Source organism: Charadrius vociferus, unplaced genomic scaffold (assembly GCF_000708025.1).
Source record: "Charadrius vociferus isolate BGI_N301 unplaced genomic scaffold, ASM70802v2 scaffold134, whole genome shotgun sequence".
In the NCBI taxonomy this organism is placed as follows: Eukaryota; Metazoa; Chordata; class Aves; order Charadriiformes; family Charadriidae; genus Charadrius; species Charadrius vociferus.
Genome location: NW_009648333.1, coordinates 4680487 through 4695811, shown reverse-complemented (window position 1 = coordinate 4695811; position 15325 = coordinate 4680487). Strand labels below are relative to the sequence as shown.

At 47.6% G+C, this 15325-nt stretch overlaps 1 protein-coding gene across 2 annotated transcripts in view; it reads left to right on the top strand.

Annotated features, from left to right (window-relative positions):
* LNX1 (ligand of numb-protein X 1, E3 ubiquitin protein ligase) overlaps positions 1 to 15325 on the top strand; it is a 70976-nt gene that overhangs the window by 52276 nt on the left and 3375 nt on the right. For both annotated transcript variants that reach the window (XM_009884979.1, XM_009884980.1), the window contains exons 6-8: positions 1035 to 1166; positions 6983 to 7160; positions 9062 to 9290. In XM_009884979.1, the coding sequence (XP_009883281.1) occupies positions 1035 to 1166; positions 6983 to 7160; positions 9062 to 9290 (539 nt within the window). The remainder of the gene's footprint in view (positions 1 to 1034; positions 1167 to 6982; positions 7161 to 9061; positions 9291 to 15325) is intronic.

Here is a 15325-nt window from a genome sequence, read left to right as displayed (position 1 = left end):
CTGCTTCCATAGCATTGAGGCCATTTCTACACTTCAGTTCAGTATGTTGGTTTGCCCTTATGGCAGACACCTGTGATTTACCCAGCTAAACCCCACTCCCTCTCAGCTCCAGCTTTTCACCTCTGTTGTCTTGAACAGATTCACAGGAGCTTCACTGCGGGAAGAATGAAGCCATTTGCTTCTAGGGAAACAGTGCTGATTCAATAAGTCAGAAAAAAAATCACCTGTACACAGAATTAATAGCACTAATATCAGGCACACACAGAACACCTTAAAAAATAATGAGCAAACATAACTCAGTAGAAACTTCGCAGCATCTCTCAGGCACATCAGTATTATGACAGCATTGTGCAAAAAGACCCAGAAGCATTTTGAGCTTATTTTGGGTTAATTGTTTTTGCAGTTCCTGTTCCTAGAGTGAGAGTTTGGGCTAGTTTCCTATCCTAAACTCTACTAGTCCGGGTGCTTGCTTGTGCCCTCCCTCTTTCTCCAGGCAGTAGGATTTTACTTCTCAAAATGGTTGCACACCCCTTTCTTTAAGCTGCCTTACCTTTGCAGGTGGACACAGTTACATCGTTTATTCCCTGTTTTCACCAGCCAAGGCTTGAGCACATCCCTCGTCACAGGGTTAATTGCGTCTTTTTCAGAGTTCCCATCCGGCAGCAGCACCTCTGGTTGTCTGTCTCTCTCCCGTGGCAGACACATCTCTGCTCTGCAGAGGTGTGCACAGGTGTGTGTGAGAACTGATCAGTGCTCACTGTGGTGGATCACTGCTTCCAGCCAAATTTGGGACAGATAGGAAGGTTTTTTCAGAGCTAACACCAAATTTTCAAGAGAAGTATTAGGTAGCGAGCAGTGAATTTGTTTATGGACTTTATTGACCTGAACTGCTGTTACTGCTTTAAGTCACTGCAACCACGGCAGGGAGAAATCCAAACCACGCTTAAATGGAACCAGTGTTTCATGAATCCTCTGGGCCTGGAGGGGTTTATTGCGCCGGGGCGGTGGGATTCATGCTGTACCTCCTCCTGCAGGCCAGCGAGAAGCAGGTTCACTTCGTCGTGTCTCGACAGACCAGGCAGCAGACCCCCGACATCTTGCAGGAGACAGGATGGAGTTACGGCGGTCCCCAGCCCTGTCCCACCGAGAGAAGCAACCCCGGCAAGGTGAGGGCACGAGCGCTCGTGTGGTTTTTCTGCCATCCATGGGAGAGGGGACTGGGAGGGGGGCTAACGATTTACTGTTGCGGGGTCTTACCTCTGATTTCTGTCGCCAGAAGCAGCGCGTCTTATTTTGCAATGGAAACGTAAAAGCTGCACTCATTATTTACACGCTGCTTCTGGCCTGACTCCGTCTGGGGTGGGGAGGGCAGGAGAAGGCAAAGGGCAGCGGTGGGGCTGACATGCACGCAGCATCCCGGCCACGGGCATGGACCCAGCCGGCGGTGCGAGCCAGCACTCCGATGAAAATAAGAGGCTTATCTGAAGTTTCTCCATCTGGAGCAAAGTCTTCAGGCAAAAAACTTTCCTATGCCAGCCTGAGAGATTCTCATAAGCTGTTTGAAAATTACAATAATTATTAGTCTTTCGCTCATTACTTAAGATACCTGTGCTCTGACCCAGTGGCAGACAGCACCTAAGGTCTCCACAGCCACTGTGAGCGCGCTGTCTTTCTGTGGAGATTTGGATCCCCAAAACATGTCGGTTCTGCTCTGGTGGCACCTGGCCCTCACACGGGATGGGGGCTACGAGGGCCGGCGACACACAGCACGGCCAGACCCGACCCCGGGCCACATGGCACAGAGCCACCATCTCGCCCAGATACGGCTCTGGTTACCAAACCATCCCTCCAGCCCCTCCTCTGCACCCGGTTACATCGTGTGTTTAGTGCTTTTAGACTTGCGATCGGCAGAGATGCTCTCATGGTCAAATATACGAGGTTTTAAAGCAGAAACCAATGCAGCAAGAGCTTTGGAAATGCCTTTTCTGAGTTTACTCCACATGACTCTTTGCACTATCGACAGAACAAGGTATGTCCTTGCAGGCACTGGATTTGTTTATTTCACTAAATTTAAAGTCACGTGCCTGGCTAATTTACATTAATCGCTCTGAGTGTCACCCCTTATGCAAACCCTGGTGAGCTGGTCCCCCGGCCACCCGTGCCAGGGGTGCAGCAGGGAGGCAGGCAGGCAAGGCTGGGTTAATTCCATCCTGCCTGACGGGCAGCCAGATGTGTCCTTAAAGGGACCTTTGGACTGACCCAGCTGTCAGATTGGGTGCACAGCTGTCAGCCGGGAGACAAGCCTAGCTCTGCATTTTAGAGACGCGTAAAGATACCCATGTTTTTGCAGTTTTTCTTTTTTAAACTACATTATTCAGTGTTTTTATGTGTAAAAAAAATATACTAGTGTCTATTTATCTATTTTTAGTTTTCCTTTTCCATGAATTCACACCCACAGCCCTTGCTAGGTGAGACCGGATGGTCAGGAGTTAAACCAGAGAGCAGAGTCAACGCTTGGTAGCTACTACCCAGTAGCAAATAGTGCCCAACTAATCACGCATCTGCAAGGCATTACTTCCTAATGAAGTAATGATTTCCTTAGGGACATATGTGTAGGACAGCAATTAGCTTGTGTTGCTACTGTATGATTTCCAGTGAAGCTCCAGCACCTGCTAGCTCTACCACGTTGATCTGATTAATTGATACCACATGGGATTATTCGGGAACATGACTTGTCTTCCATAAACTGCCCTAGATCCTTATTTTCACTTACTGTACCAAGAGGTGTTAGACGGGAATTCTTGGTAAATCCAACATCATTTAGCGATCTGTGAGATTGAAGGGCCAGTGTTGACCTTGCAACAGTCTTTTAAAAACTAATGAATCATCTTTTGTTGGACCGGTGATGTCTTTTAGGGGGATTTCCAGTTTGCCACAAGAGATGGGTGCTATATAAGTGCACGAGTGGGTGTGCTGCTGCGGGCTTCTGTCCAGTGCCACCATTTGGGCACTTTCCAAGAAAGATCACAGCCAAAAAAAAGAAAATTCTGAGCTGTTCCTAGCTCCCTTTAGCTTTGTGCATGTGCAGTGGAGGGCTTATATTAGAGAAAATGCTCTGGCAATAGATCAGGAGATCAGTACAGCCTGTGGACATGATGAGCGTCAGGCACTGTGGGCTTTTGGTCTGATACAATCATTACTGGAGTGTTATTTGCCCTTTTACAGGGTATGAGCGTGTCAGTTTGAATTTCTCATGCCTTTTCACTGAAGGTTTAACAGAACACCATTTGCAATTCAAGATCTTCAAACTCTAGGCTTTGGCAGACTTAAAGTGTTGTTTGTTTTTAAATAGGCATTAGTGCGGGAGTGATGCTCGCAAGCCTGGGGCCTGCGCAGTGTCCCACCGCAGCGCACACTCCTGCTGCAAACCAAGGCAAAACTTGTTGGCCGGACTTCACTGTCCAGGGAGTTTCCTACGTGTGCGTGGTTTGATGAGTCTGCTACCCGCTGCCATCAGTGGGATGGCATTATTATGCGTGGTTGATAGACAGATCGCTAACTGACTTGAATTCTCATTAATTTCAAGGTGGTTTTGTTCCCTGAGCTTACTGTAGGAGGTGATATTAGCAGGTCAGGAATGCTCTCTTTGAGGGAAGCGGCTCTGGCTGTGGAGCTTGTATGTAAACGTGGGCTGAAATCTGCTCTCAAGCCTTGGCTGTGCTCAGCACCAAGAATAAACTCCAGCGTCCAGCAGCCGTCTTGCTCATATGACAGCTCAGGAACCGCTTCTGGCCAAGCCGTGGCCCCCGTGACAGCCCGTCTCCATCTGGAAAGCAGGAGGAGGTGGCTCTTTTTCAGGCCACTGCCAATGGCAACCAGCCACGCAGCCCACAAGGCGCTGGAGAAAGAGGAGGATGGTCTGTAGTGACCGTGTCCTCTCTCCAGCCGGGACACTGGTCCTGCCCAGGCTCTCACCCACAGAGCTGTTTTCCTGGGTACAGAGCTCGGGGAGGCACGGCCCGAACTCTTCTGGCTGCTCCCTGGATTCAGAAAAGAGAAGATGTCAGAAACCCTTTCTTGTGCAGCCGAGGTTGTTAAGCCGGGCTGTAACGCATACACTGGCCAGATTCGATTTCTTTGAAGTCAGCGGGAGCTTTGCCATTAATTAAATAACACTTGCTTTTAATTGGAACTCTTTTCTTGCTCCTTTCTAACAAATTGTCTAGTACTTAAAACAGATCTGTTGCCCTGATTCTTGAGCGAGGAACGTTTTCTGACCGTGCAAGCAGGTTAGCCTTCAAGGTGAAGTACATTTTCCAAACAGACACCGCTACGTCTTTAGCCTGCAAGACACGTGTCCTGGCTTTGATGTTGTGATAATCTGCTGTAAATATTTATTTTCCAGTAAATATACAGAAAAGAAAAGAAAAAATAAAAAGAGGAGGAGATGAACTGTTATGTAAAAAGAAAACTTCTCCTGACCTCCGAGGTCACTGCAAAATGACAGAGAAGGACAATTGTTTAGAAGAGAATGCATTGAAATGCAGTCACTGATAAACACTGCCTTTTAACTGGTTTACTCATTATCAGTCATACCTCCAAGAAAGCTCTACGTGTGTTTACTAAGAAAGGCTTCACTTTCCTTTCATCACTGCCTTCGTCTCAGCCGAGTCGCCCCAATTCCTTTCTATCTGCAACCATGTAAAAAATGACGTGGAAGAGCAGCTTCAAAGGAAAACTGGTCCTACACGGCTGAGCGTACAAGTACCAGTATTTCTATGATTCTTCACTGAAACATAACAGGACAATTTGTTCCCGAGCACTGATTTGAAATCTGCTTCTCTCTGCCCTGATTCCTCAAAAACAAAGCATTAGCCAGTTTGTCCACACATGTTTTCTGTGTCTGAGACATGATGGACACCAAATAAGTAACAGAATTGCTATGAACATTCAGAGCTGCAAGTGTAATTTCAATTTCATGTTTTGCTACAAAATTTCAGGCTGCATTTTTGTGAAAATTAGCGGTGTCCCTATCCCACATGCTCAGGAAGTGGCCTTTTCCTGGTGGAAAGCTATTCCTTTCCAAGGGCAAAAGGACAATGTTTTTGCACAAACATGGATGAAACATTAAGTTTAGTTTGCACAAAGATAGAACTACTATGTTTAAAACATTTGCACCTTAAAGACAAAGGTGAAAGGTTAAAATTATCTGGACGAGAACATTCATACGTATTTTTTTTAAAAGGGAATGTTGCAAAACATTCACAAATTTTTAGGTTTATTTGCAAGCTATAAACCCAATTGCCCTGACACAGTGCCTGTGTTCTGCGTGGATCAAATGTGATATGTCCAAACAACTATATTAGTTTGTTTTTTGTCCTGGTGACTAAGAGAAGACCTTTTCCACTGAGTTCTTTCCTTTGTGTTCCTGGCGCTCTGCGGCAGCTGCTTGAAGAATGTGCGTTTCTGTTCAGGAAAAGAGAAGGACATTTATAGAGTGAAAAGCAGCCACTGTTCTTTTGCTCGAGCATCTCGAGATCCTTTGCTAAGTTGCTAAAAGGTTCTGGGTTTTGTTGTTGACATTGCATCACAGAAATCCTGATGCGCAGTCAGTTCCACTAAACATTCCTTTAGAAAAACCACAAAACAAAGATACAGCCTGCCCTACTCCCATAAAAAAACTTCTTGCCACTGGCTCCTTCCATCCATCGTTGTTACTGTGGGAGCAGCCGTGGACTCGCCTGCTCCACTTTCTGTGCCGCTGGCACAGGAATTGAGGCGGAATATCTTTGTGGGATCTCAGATTTCTAAGAAGAGACTAATGTGGCTTTAAATTTTATAGATTTACAGATTATTTTTGCACGTTAGAAATGTGAGGTCACACTTGTGAATGAGAAGGTTGGGATTTTTTTTTTTTAATGTATATTTGAAGTGTATTTAGCAGCATGCTATTATATCTACTTATGAGACTGGAATGGATGGTGCTGTTCCTGCAAGAGGAGCTGGGATCTTCAGGAGTTGATGCCAGGAGCACAGCTTATGAAATACTTAAGGAAATCAAAGCAATTAACATTTAAATCCAGATTTTCTGGAGAAGCATCCTTGTCTCTTGAACTCTTCTGTAAGAGCTGGATGCGATGTAAACGTGACATTCGGTCCGCAGGTTTTGTTGGAGCTTGTGTTGCCTCTCCATCCCGAGGCTGCCTGTGAGTTTGTTTCACTCTCACTCATACACCAGCTATTGCCTGACCAGCTGTGTGTTTGTATATTTTTCTGTTCAGGGGGAGGAATAAGGGGATGACCATCCTCAGACGGAAGAGGTGGCTGTCCCAAAGTGACCTTTTAAGCACAAGCACTAGGAAGAGCAGCCTGGAAGCTGCTAGCTTTTCACTCTATAAATGTCCTTCTCTTTTCCTGAACAGAAACACATATTCTTCAAGTGTATTCCCAACAATAATTTATGCAGAAACACAGAAATCTGGAAGAGAAAACAAAGTGTTTATCTTGCAATCTGTTCCTGAGAATTTTATTCTTTTAACCCAGGTGGACCATTTCTCATTAAGTATAGATACGACATTCAGACTGCAAGCAGCAAGATAAGAACCGTGACCTGATAGTCAAAGATATGAGGACCGCTAGTGATATTAATATCAAGAACATTTAAAAAAAAAAAATATCAGATTCCTTATTCACGTTTCAAAGATCTGCTTCCATTAGTCTCAACGCTAAACCACTTCTGACTTTGGCGGCAGCAGCGCCTGACTTTAACTATTAAAGCACGGATTATCTTGGCGGCAGCTCTGACTCCGCTGATGCCTAAACCCTGGAGAGAGTCCTGCCTGCCATCTGGCCAGGCCTGGCAGGAGGCTGGGAAGTGCTTTTGTATTCCCTCGACGAATATTCATTTCAGTAGAAAAAGCCTAAGCTCTCAGGGAGGTCCCCGTGCCCACTGGGTTTGTTGTTGCTGTTTTCTCCATCACAGAGCGCCCTTCACGCCGTCACCTGTCACGAGAAGGTGGTGGCTGTCCGGAAAGATCACACAGAATCGCTGGGAATGACCGTAGCAGGCGGAGCATCTAACCGGGAATGGGATTTGCCTATCTATGTGATAAGTGTCGAACCTGGAGGAGTTATCAGCAGAGACAGCAGGATAAAAACAGGTAAAAAGGGGATTTTGAAAGCCGGCTTTAATTCAAAGGCTTCCTTTGAAAAACAAAGGGATAGTGAAAGAGCATCACACCCTGACGTCTTCAGCCATCCCATAGATTTTGGGACGCATCAGATTAAAGGGTCTCAAGTCACATCCCAGAAGAGGTATAATATGCAGCAGTAACCATCTTTGTGAAGTGGGATGTAGGCGTATTCTGGTAGGAAAAAGAATAAATAGTTTTTCCACAGGAAAATGAGCTTGCACCAACATCTACTAACTACTGAAACCTTCATTGTGCAAGCTGCATAGGTTTTTAATGCAAATTTTTGTGCTTGTTTGCCATATCATTCATGGCTTTGAAAGAAATATAAAGGAGCAGAATTCCCATCATATATGAAGCAATTACAGTGCCTTGTGGCTCAATATCATGTCTGGAAACATTTGCTTCATCATTCCGTTTGTCTCTTCATGTAACAGAGTGATAAAATTAATAGCTTCTCCCCCTCTGCATGAATAAACCTTTAGAGTAAGATGAGGAGCATATTTTATCAGTGGGCTTTGCGGGAATAGGTAGGCAGTTGAGGAATGGTGGAACTCTTGGTTTTCAGGATGTTACATCTCCAGGAGCCGAGTACTGCGGCACTCTGCATCCGGCAACCATACAACTCCCCGTCCCCTCCCCCAGCATCCCCTTATGCTCAGCTTCAGCCCAGTCGCTGCCCAGAAGCTGGAGGGAAATCCCGAGCGCGAGGAAAGTGAAGGCACCCAAAATCGGGGCAGAATGGCTGCAGCCCAGCCGAGCCCCAGGCGCCCGGGTGGCAGCAACCAGCACCGGCAGGCGTGGGAACCTCCCCGGTGCGGGAGCTACGGCTGCTCATCAAAACCTATGTAAGAACACGACAACGGGAGCAAACCAGCAGGTTTCCCCTTTCCCCCTGCTGGGAAATGACTGCTTTGCAGCGGGATACGTTTTCCAAAAAATATTCATCGTGAGGCAGCATGGAAAATTCAGCCTAGTTAATTTGATAAAATTAGAAACAAATGAATACGTGATGTTATAACGGCGCCATAAGCCGCCACGCTTTAGAGCAGCCCTTAAGCTGTTGTCTGTCTCATCGGGGCAGACCACAAGAAGAGGTTAACATTCACGTCGCACTGCCTGGACTGCCACTGAACACAGCCCCTGCCCGGAGGAGCACGCAGGAGGAGCGCAGAGGGCACCCAGGGAAGCCCTGGCGTGGAGGCAGCCGGAGCGCTTGGCCGTTTGCATGACATTAATGATGCCTTTATTGTTCTCCCTGTAGTAATTGAGGTCACCTTTGCATTTTTTTCTCTGAAGCTGCTGTGCCTACATTATAAATAAGGCATACAGAAAGATGTTTTGGCCTGGGGCCGTTCAAACAGGCATTAATATTAAGATAATAACATGTTATTCTGCACAAAGCAAACTTTACGAAGAGCCAGCTGGAGCAGCAGCCCTCAGCTGAGGGACCACCGAGAGAAAACCACCTTTGAGCTTTCAGGTTTCAAGCGGAGGCCGAGTACAGAAGCTGTTAGCTGGAAGTGGGCCTCGGAGACCTGGACTAGCATCAGGTGCCCATACCAAATCTTCTTGATACCGCAGGACCCCAGTTGTGCCGTTTGGCTCCAGATGCAGCACGTGACGTGACAAGAACCCAGGACTAAAGCCTCCGTCCAACTCCTGCGTATGGGGATCTAGCCTCTTCCCTCATGCCTGAGGCATGTTTACTAGCATATGCTTCACATCCACGTTAAACGATAGGATTAACAAACAGCTTCATCAGGCAGCAAGCTCTTGGCCCTGGCTTTGGCTCGCTCTTAGTGGGGGTGGGGAGGGGGTCCTGGAAACAACTCGCAGAGTTTTTTTATCATCCGTTTTATTGGTCTCAGGTGACATCCTCCTGAACGTGAACGGGATCGACCTGACGGGGGTTAGCCGGAGCGAGGCCGTCGCCCTGCTGAAAAACACCAACTCGTCGGTGGTGCTCAAAGCCCTGGAGATGAGAGCATGTGAAGCCCAGGAGGAGCGGGGCCACCTGCCATCCCCCGAGGCCACGCAGGCCACCTCTGAGAGCAGCGAGTGGTCACCTTCCTGGGTTATGTGGCTGGGGCTGCCACGGTAAGTCCACAGATTGCATCCTCTTGCTGAAGGGGAGTGGGAGGAAAGATTTGTATTTTCTGGCAATTCTTTCTTTTGGCTTGATTCATCATGCTGACATCTTAATTAAATCCAGGCTCTGTCGCAGATTTGACTCTAAATACCTCCCTTTTGTAAACGGGTACGTGTACATGGAAAAATAGACACGTCGCTCCCCTTGCAAGGGAGGAAAAGATCCCGAATTGTTCCAGTCTTGAAAACATATCTGGCACTCAGGGAGCGAAAGGCAAAGCTTGCAGGGATACAGGAGCTTATTGGATGGGGGTCTCGGCTCGGCCATCCTGCAGAAGGCAGAGCTACCCCTCCTGCAGCTCTAGAGCCGCGCAGCCCCTCTCCTTAGCCAAATCCAGCCGAATTGTTTGACTTTGCCCAGATGTTGCAAAGTGCGTGCAGTTGGCTGGTGTCTCCAAATCACCTCTTTTAACCCCACCCCCGAGTAGAAGAAGCACATTTGTCATACACAGGAAGCAGCTGTGTTGTCGTTTTGGTAAGGATAATAAAAGCCACATCGCATGTTGTTCAGTTCTCTCAAACACACCCGGTGTGCAGGGTGCGTACCTGCAGCTTCAGTGACTTTTTGGTAAAGTATTAAAGGAGGACACATTGTGAATGTGTGAATATGCAAAGCACAGTTGAAATTGGTATTCAACTTTAAGGAATGAAGACTTTAGCTTGCAAGTTACTGTTGCCCGTACTCCTAACCCTGGCAGCAGTTCAGAGTGTCTCCTTCTCTCTTATGGGAGGGCATGAAAAGACGGTCTGCAGAACAGGTGGGCTTTTGCTCCAGGCACAGTTTCAGGACTCCTCTTCATTTCCCAGTCTTGCATAGCAGGTTAGATGTTTTCCCTCCTTCTGGCTTGAGCTGTTTTGAGCTCATTCACCTTGCAACGAGGTCTGCTGTGAGGGCCAGGTGTGTTTCAGGGCTTGGTCTGGGGCTAATGGCTGGGTAACCTGTGCTGAAGCACTGCAAAAGCAGGAGGCAGGTGGTGTGTCACCCACAGATGAAAGGTTCTTCCTCTAGTGGAGAGAACTACATCCTTATGCCTGTGAAAGAATCACAGAATGGTCAGGGTTGGAAGGGACCTCTGGAGATCATCTAGTCCAACCCCCCTGCCAGAGCAGGGTCACCTACAACAGTTGCACAGGACGGCGTCCAGGAGGGGTTTGAATGTCTTCAGAGTGGGAGACTCCACAACCTCTCTGGGCAGCCTGTGCCAGTGCTCTGCCATGCTCAGAGTAAAGTTCCTTCTCATGTTTAGCTGAAACTTCCTGTGTTCAAGATTGTGCCCGTTACCTCTTGTCCTATCACTGGGCATCACTGAAAAAAGACTGTTCCCATCCCCCTGGCACCCTCCCTTTAAGCATTGATAAGATCCCCCCTCAGGCTTCTTTTCTCCAGACTAAAAAGACCCAAGTCCCTCAGCCTTTCCTCACAAGAAAGGTGCTCCAGTCCCCACTAGGACTTCTCTCACTGGGTGAGAGAAGTTTACCATGGCTTCAGGTAGCAAGTTATGGGCCAGCTGATGACTGCTTTATCTTTTTTTTTTTAAAGAAAAGCAGTAAAAAAATAAAGCCATAAACAGCTGACCCACAACTTGCTACCCCAGGCCATGGTAAACTTCTCTCCCGCAGTCTCACTGCAGACAGGCAGGCCCAGGGAGGTCCCTCATTCTTGCTCACTTCTTCTGCACCCCTGAGCTTGACGCACCAACGTGAAGGCACTGGAGCACAGGTAATGCTCCCAGCAGAGACAGAGCAAGCTGGCTTGAGGCCTTACAGACCCTGCAATGCTGAGTCTTGCCTTCCATCACCACCCATTGCTAGATGGGCTGGAAAAGTTGCACCCTGCCTACGCCTGGCCTCGCCCCACCTTTGCTGTGCCATATAGAAACCCTGAGTTGCCTGGTCGTCATCTTCTACCCACAGCTGCCTGAAGTCCTGATGTCCTCAGCAAGGTGATGGAGATGAAGGACAGAGCTCTGCAGTACTGCAGACTTGCACCCAGGGTTCACGTCAGTCAGTTCTGCTTTGAAGTTTGGGAAGAAAAGGTGTTCGTTCTGATTTTAAAAGCCATGTCTAAGCTCACTCTATTCCCCCACCTCCGAAGGCTGTGCCTATGAAGCCATTCCCACCCCTTTGGTCTGAAGGAAAACCAGCCCCAGCGTCAGCAAGGCTGAAGACAGGAGTTCATTGTAACTCCATCCCCAGCTGCAACCCCGTGCACAGTGCACAGGGTGGCCCTTCGCTGCCAAAGGAAAGCAGGGGGATTGCTATGCTGAGCTGGTACGCTGCTCTGAACACCGGACTAAGACAGGGATCAACACTCAACACTGGTTAGACCTGACAGTAACAAAGGTGCGCCACATCCTTGTTCGTAGCTGGTTGGTCGAGTAGGGGTGCTAGGATCAGGTTTGGGTTGCTCGTTAGGTATTATCAGACCCTTCAGACTTCCCCAACGTGAGTGTGCTTATCCTCTTACGCTTGTACTGATCCTCCAGGGCCCACACCAGACATCTGGAAGTCCTTCAACAAGTTGTCTCACCAGGCCGTGTATCACATTAACTCATTTCCCTCCAGTCTGAGCATTTAACCTTTCTCTATCTGGCTTTCAATTTGCTCTTGGCAAGGATCACATCCCACCAGACCTCAAGGTATTGCCAGCAGTCTCATATGCTTTCTAGGCTGTTACAGGAAATTATTCTCTGCCCAGACACACATCTGATGGGTCCGTCTTGGTAAAGATGCCTGATGTGCAACTATAGGGCAAGATGGTGAAGATTCACCTACCTTAATTAAAACTACGATGACATTAGTAAAGCCCTGCCAGAAGGACTGCGCCAAAGAAGTCTAAGAACATTTGATACAGCTGATGGAAAAGTAGAAATGTCAAAATCACAACTATACAGGATCAGGAAAGGTATTTGGGAAGATGGACAGGATGGGAAAGACCTATATAAGGAAAACTGAATAGAAAAGGTGGTGAGACTTCTAGGCCAGGAACAGGAACAATTAAAAAAAAGAGGCATCTGGATGGTGGAATCTTTAAATTCCATTGAGAAGGGAAAGATGTGACCGTAGAGGAGCCATGGCAGTATGGTGTGAGTATCTGTTCACAGCAAGCAAGGCGGAGAGCTCAGAGGCAGCCTGATGTCGCGGCTTAGAGCAGGACACTTGGGGTCAGGAAACCAAGAAAGGAGAGTCTTTCCTTCCATCTTAAAAAAACACGGAGTTTTGATGAAAATCCTGTGAAAGATGGTCCCATAAAACACGTTGAGTTGAGCTATACACTAGAGGATGTCTACAGACCTCTGTCCATGAGTTACAAAGTAGAAAACAGGCAAACGTTAATAAGAGCTACATGATGTACACTTTCGAGGCTGGTGTACTGTAAAGGCCTAATTCTCTGTTCTAGCACAGAACTTGCCTCTTTCTCAGCGACTGCATACACATTACAGCGATGGGCACGGACAAGAGGCACAAATATTGAGAATTAGGGAATTACACTGTTTTTCTGGATCAAGTCAGTAGCAGTAGAAATCAGACAGGTTATCTGACCCCTCGCTCCAAAGCCTTGGAAAAGCCATCTTGCATAATTCGACATTCGTGGATCGTGCTTAAATTTCAGCCCTTTTCTTGTGAGATCTCAAAATTGGCCTCGGTCACTTTTATATGGCTTGATAGTACATAAACAACTCCTCTGTTCTTTCTGTAGTACAGTCCAATATGTGGCGGTTATAAAATAGACGCACATGTGCGCATCTGACATCTGTCAAAAGTTGGATGGCGTGCGAGCGCAGGGGCTGCGGGCCGGGCGTGGGGAGGAAGCAGTGATGGAGGACCTCAAGCATTCCTGACCCAGGACTTATTTCAGGGTAGCTAATTTAATTGTTTGTTGTTGAGGAAGACAGGTCTCCTTTTATCGTTGGAGGGAAGCATTGTTGTGAAGTACGCACAAAGGAAATAATGTGGAGCAGCTGGTGGAAAAGCCTTCCCCCAGCCCCGTGGTGTTGCTTCTACTCTTGCTTGTTTTCCTGCTCTCCTTTCTTTGCTCTCCTCACATTTCCTTCCCCCAGCTAGCACTTAAAAATACTTTATGGATCATCTTGTCATAACATTTACAAACATTAGTGCTTCACACGAGTGCTTTTCTTCATCTGCAAAGTGAGATGAGAAAGACAGGAGGTGGCCAAAGTCATTCCGCAAACCAGAGGTAGAACAGGATGTAAAACACGAAACTAGGACAGAAACTCCCCCAAGTTAACTCCATCCGGGCTGTAGGGCTCTGACGGGAGTAATTCTCAAACATTACTGTACTCCACTGCCAGTCATCTACTGTAACGGGGCAGGGGGAGGGGGGCATGGTTTTCATACCTGCTACTGCTGAAGTCCTCCTGAAGTCAGGCTGGTTTGGATTCCCAGAGCACAAGGCTACTCACGCTTTGCAAAAAGCAGCCAGGAATCGTACATTTAACTACCTGAAAATGTGTACTTTTAAATTCCTCTTGCACCAGTAACCCGTGCTCAGTTGTAAGTATTTCTTATGGTAGGACCCCGTGTCTAGACACTGTTTATCCTCAAGCCTTGAATCCGAGGCAAGTTCACACATCAGTTACCTCCTCAGCTTTTGGAGTACTTACAGATAGAGGCAGAAGACTGTGAACCACTCTCTTCCAAGGCAGAAGACAGTTTTCCTCGGACCAGCTGCAGTTTAATGGGTTGTGGCAGTTAAACTGGATGAAAACACACAGACTGGGGCTCTCGTTACCGCAGAGAAGTAATCTACTCAAACACACTAAGCAAGCATCTTCGCATGATGCAACGTACTTATTTCATTTTCTCTCTGTGACACTTCCTAGCTTGCCTTTATTTACTGCACAGCCCTGAACAGACCCAAACGAACTCACTCTGCTCAGGCAGAGCGGGCACCTCTGCTTACGTACTGAAATATTTGGAGCAAGCGGTAACAGCATTAGACATAGCTCAGGTTTGCACACACCTGCCTCCCGGCATCCTTTTCCCACTTTTGACAGCATTCACACATAGCTGACGGATGGTGCACTGCCATGTTTATAGCCTCCATCCATTGGTGGCATTCAGCCTGGAGAAGAGAAGGCTCAGGGAAGGACCTTATTGCAGCCTCCCAGTACCTAAAGGGGACCTACAGGAACACTGGAGAAGGACTTTTTACAAGGGCGTGTAGTGATAGGACGAGGGGGAATGGCTTTGAACTGGAAGAGGGCAGGTTTAGATTAAACATTAGGAAGAAATTTTTCACTTTAAGGGTGGTGAGGCACTGGAACAGGTTGCCCAGAGAGACTGTTGAGGCCCCATCCCTGGAGGTGTTCAAGGCCAGGTTGGATGGGGCTTTGAGCAACCTGGTCTGGTGGGAGGTGTCCCTGCCCATGGCAGGGGGGGTGGAACTACATGATCTTCAAGTCCCTTCCCACCTAAACCATTCTATGATTCTGTGATCCCGTAGGATGGAGATAAGGAAACATCTATTTAAAGGTGTAAACACTACCCAGGTACTCCTATGCTGTCAAGAGTTGATCTCTAGCTCTGGCCAATGCGATGGGCTGGACCCCGCTTGCACCAAGTGCCCACGGGGCTCAATACCCCCAGCAGGACAAGAGAAAGAAAATAGGAAGAAGAAGAGTGAGAAAACGCATGGGTCAAAGTAAAGACAGGGAAATCACTCACCTGTGGGCAAAACAGACTTGGCTTGGGGAATTTAGCTTAAAACATTTAATTACCAATTTGGGTATTGGGAACCAAAGATGATAAACACGTAAACACTTTGGAAACCCCCTTTCCTCCCCTCTTCCCAAACTTCAGTCCCGCGCCTCTCCCGCTTTCCTGGTCTCCACTGCCTTGTTGTCACAGCAGGTTTTACCTGTCCCTTCGGTGAGGTGACAGGCAGCGCAGGGGGTTGGAGTCAGGACAGAGTAGTTTCTCTCTGCTCCTCGCTTCTCATGAGTTTCCTCTGCTCTGGCAGA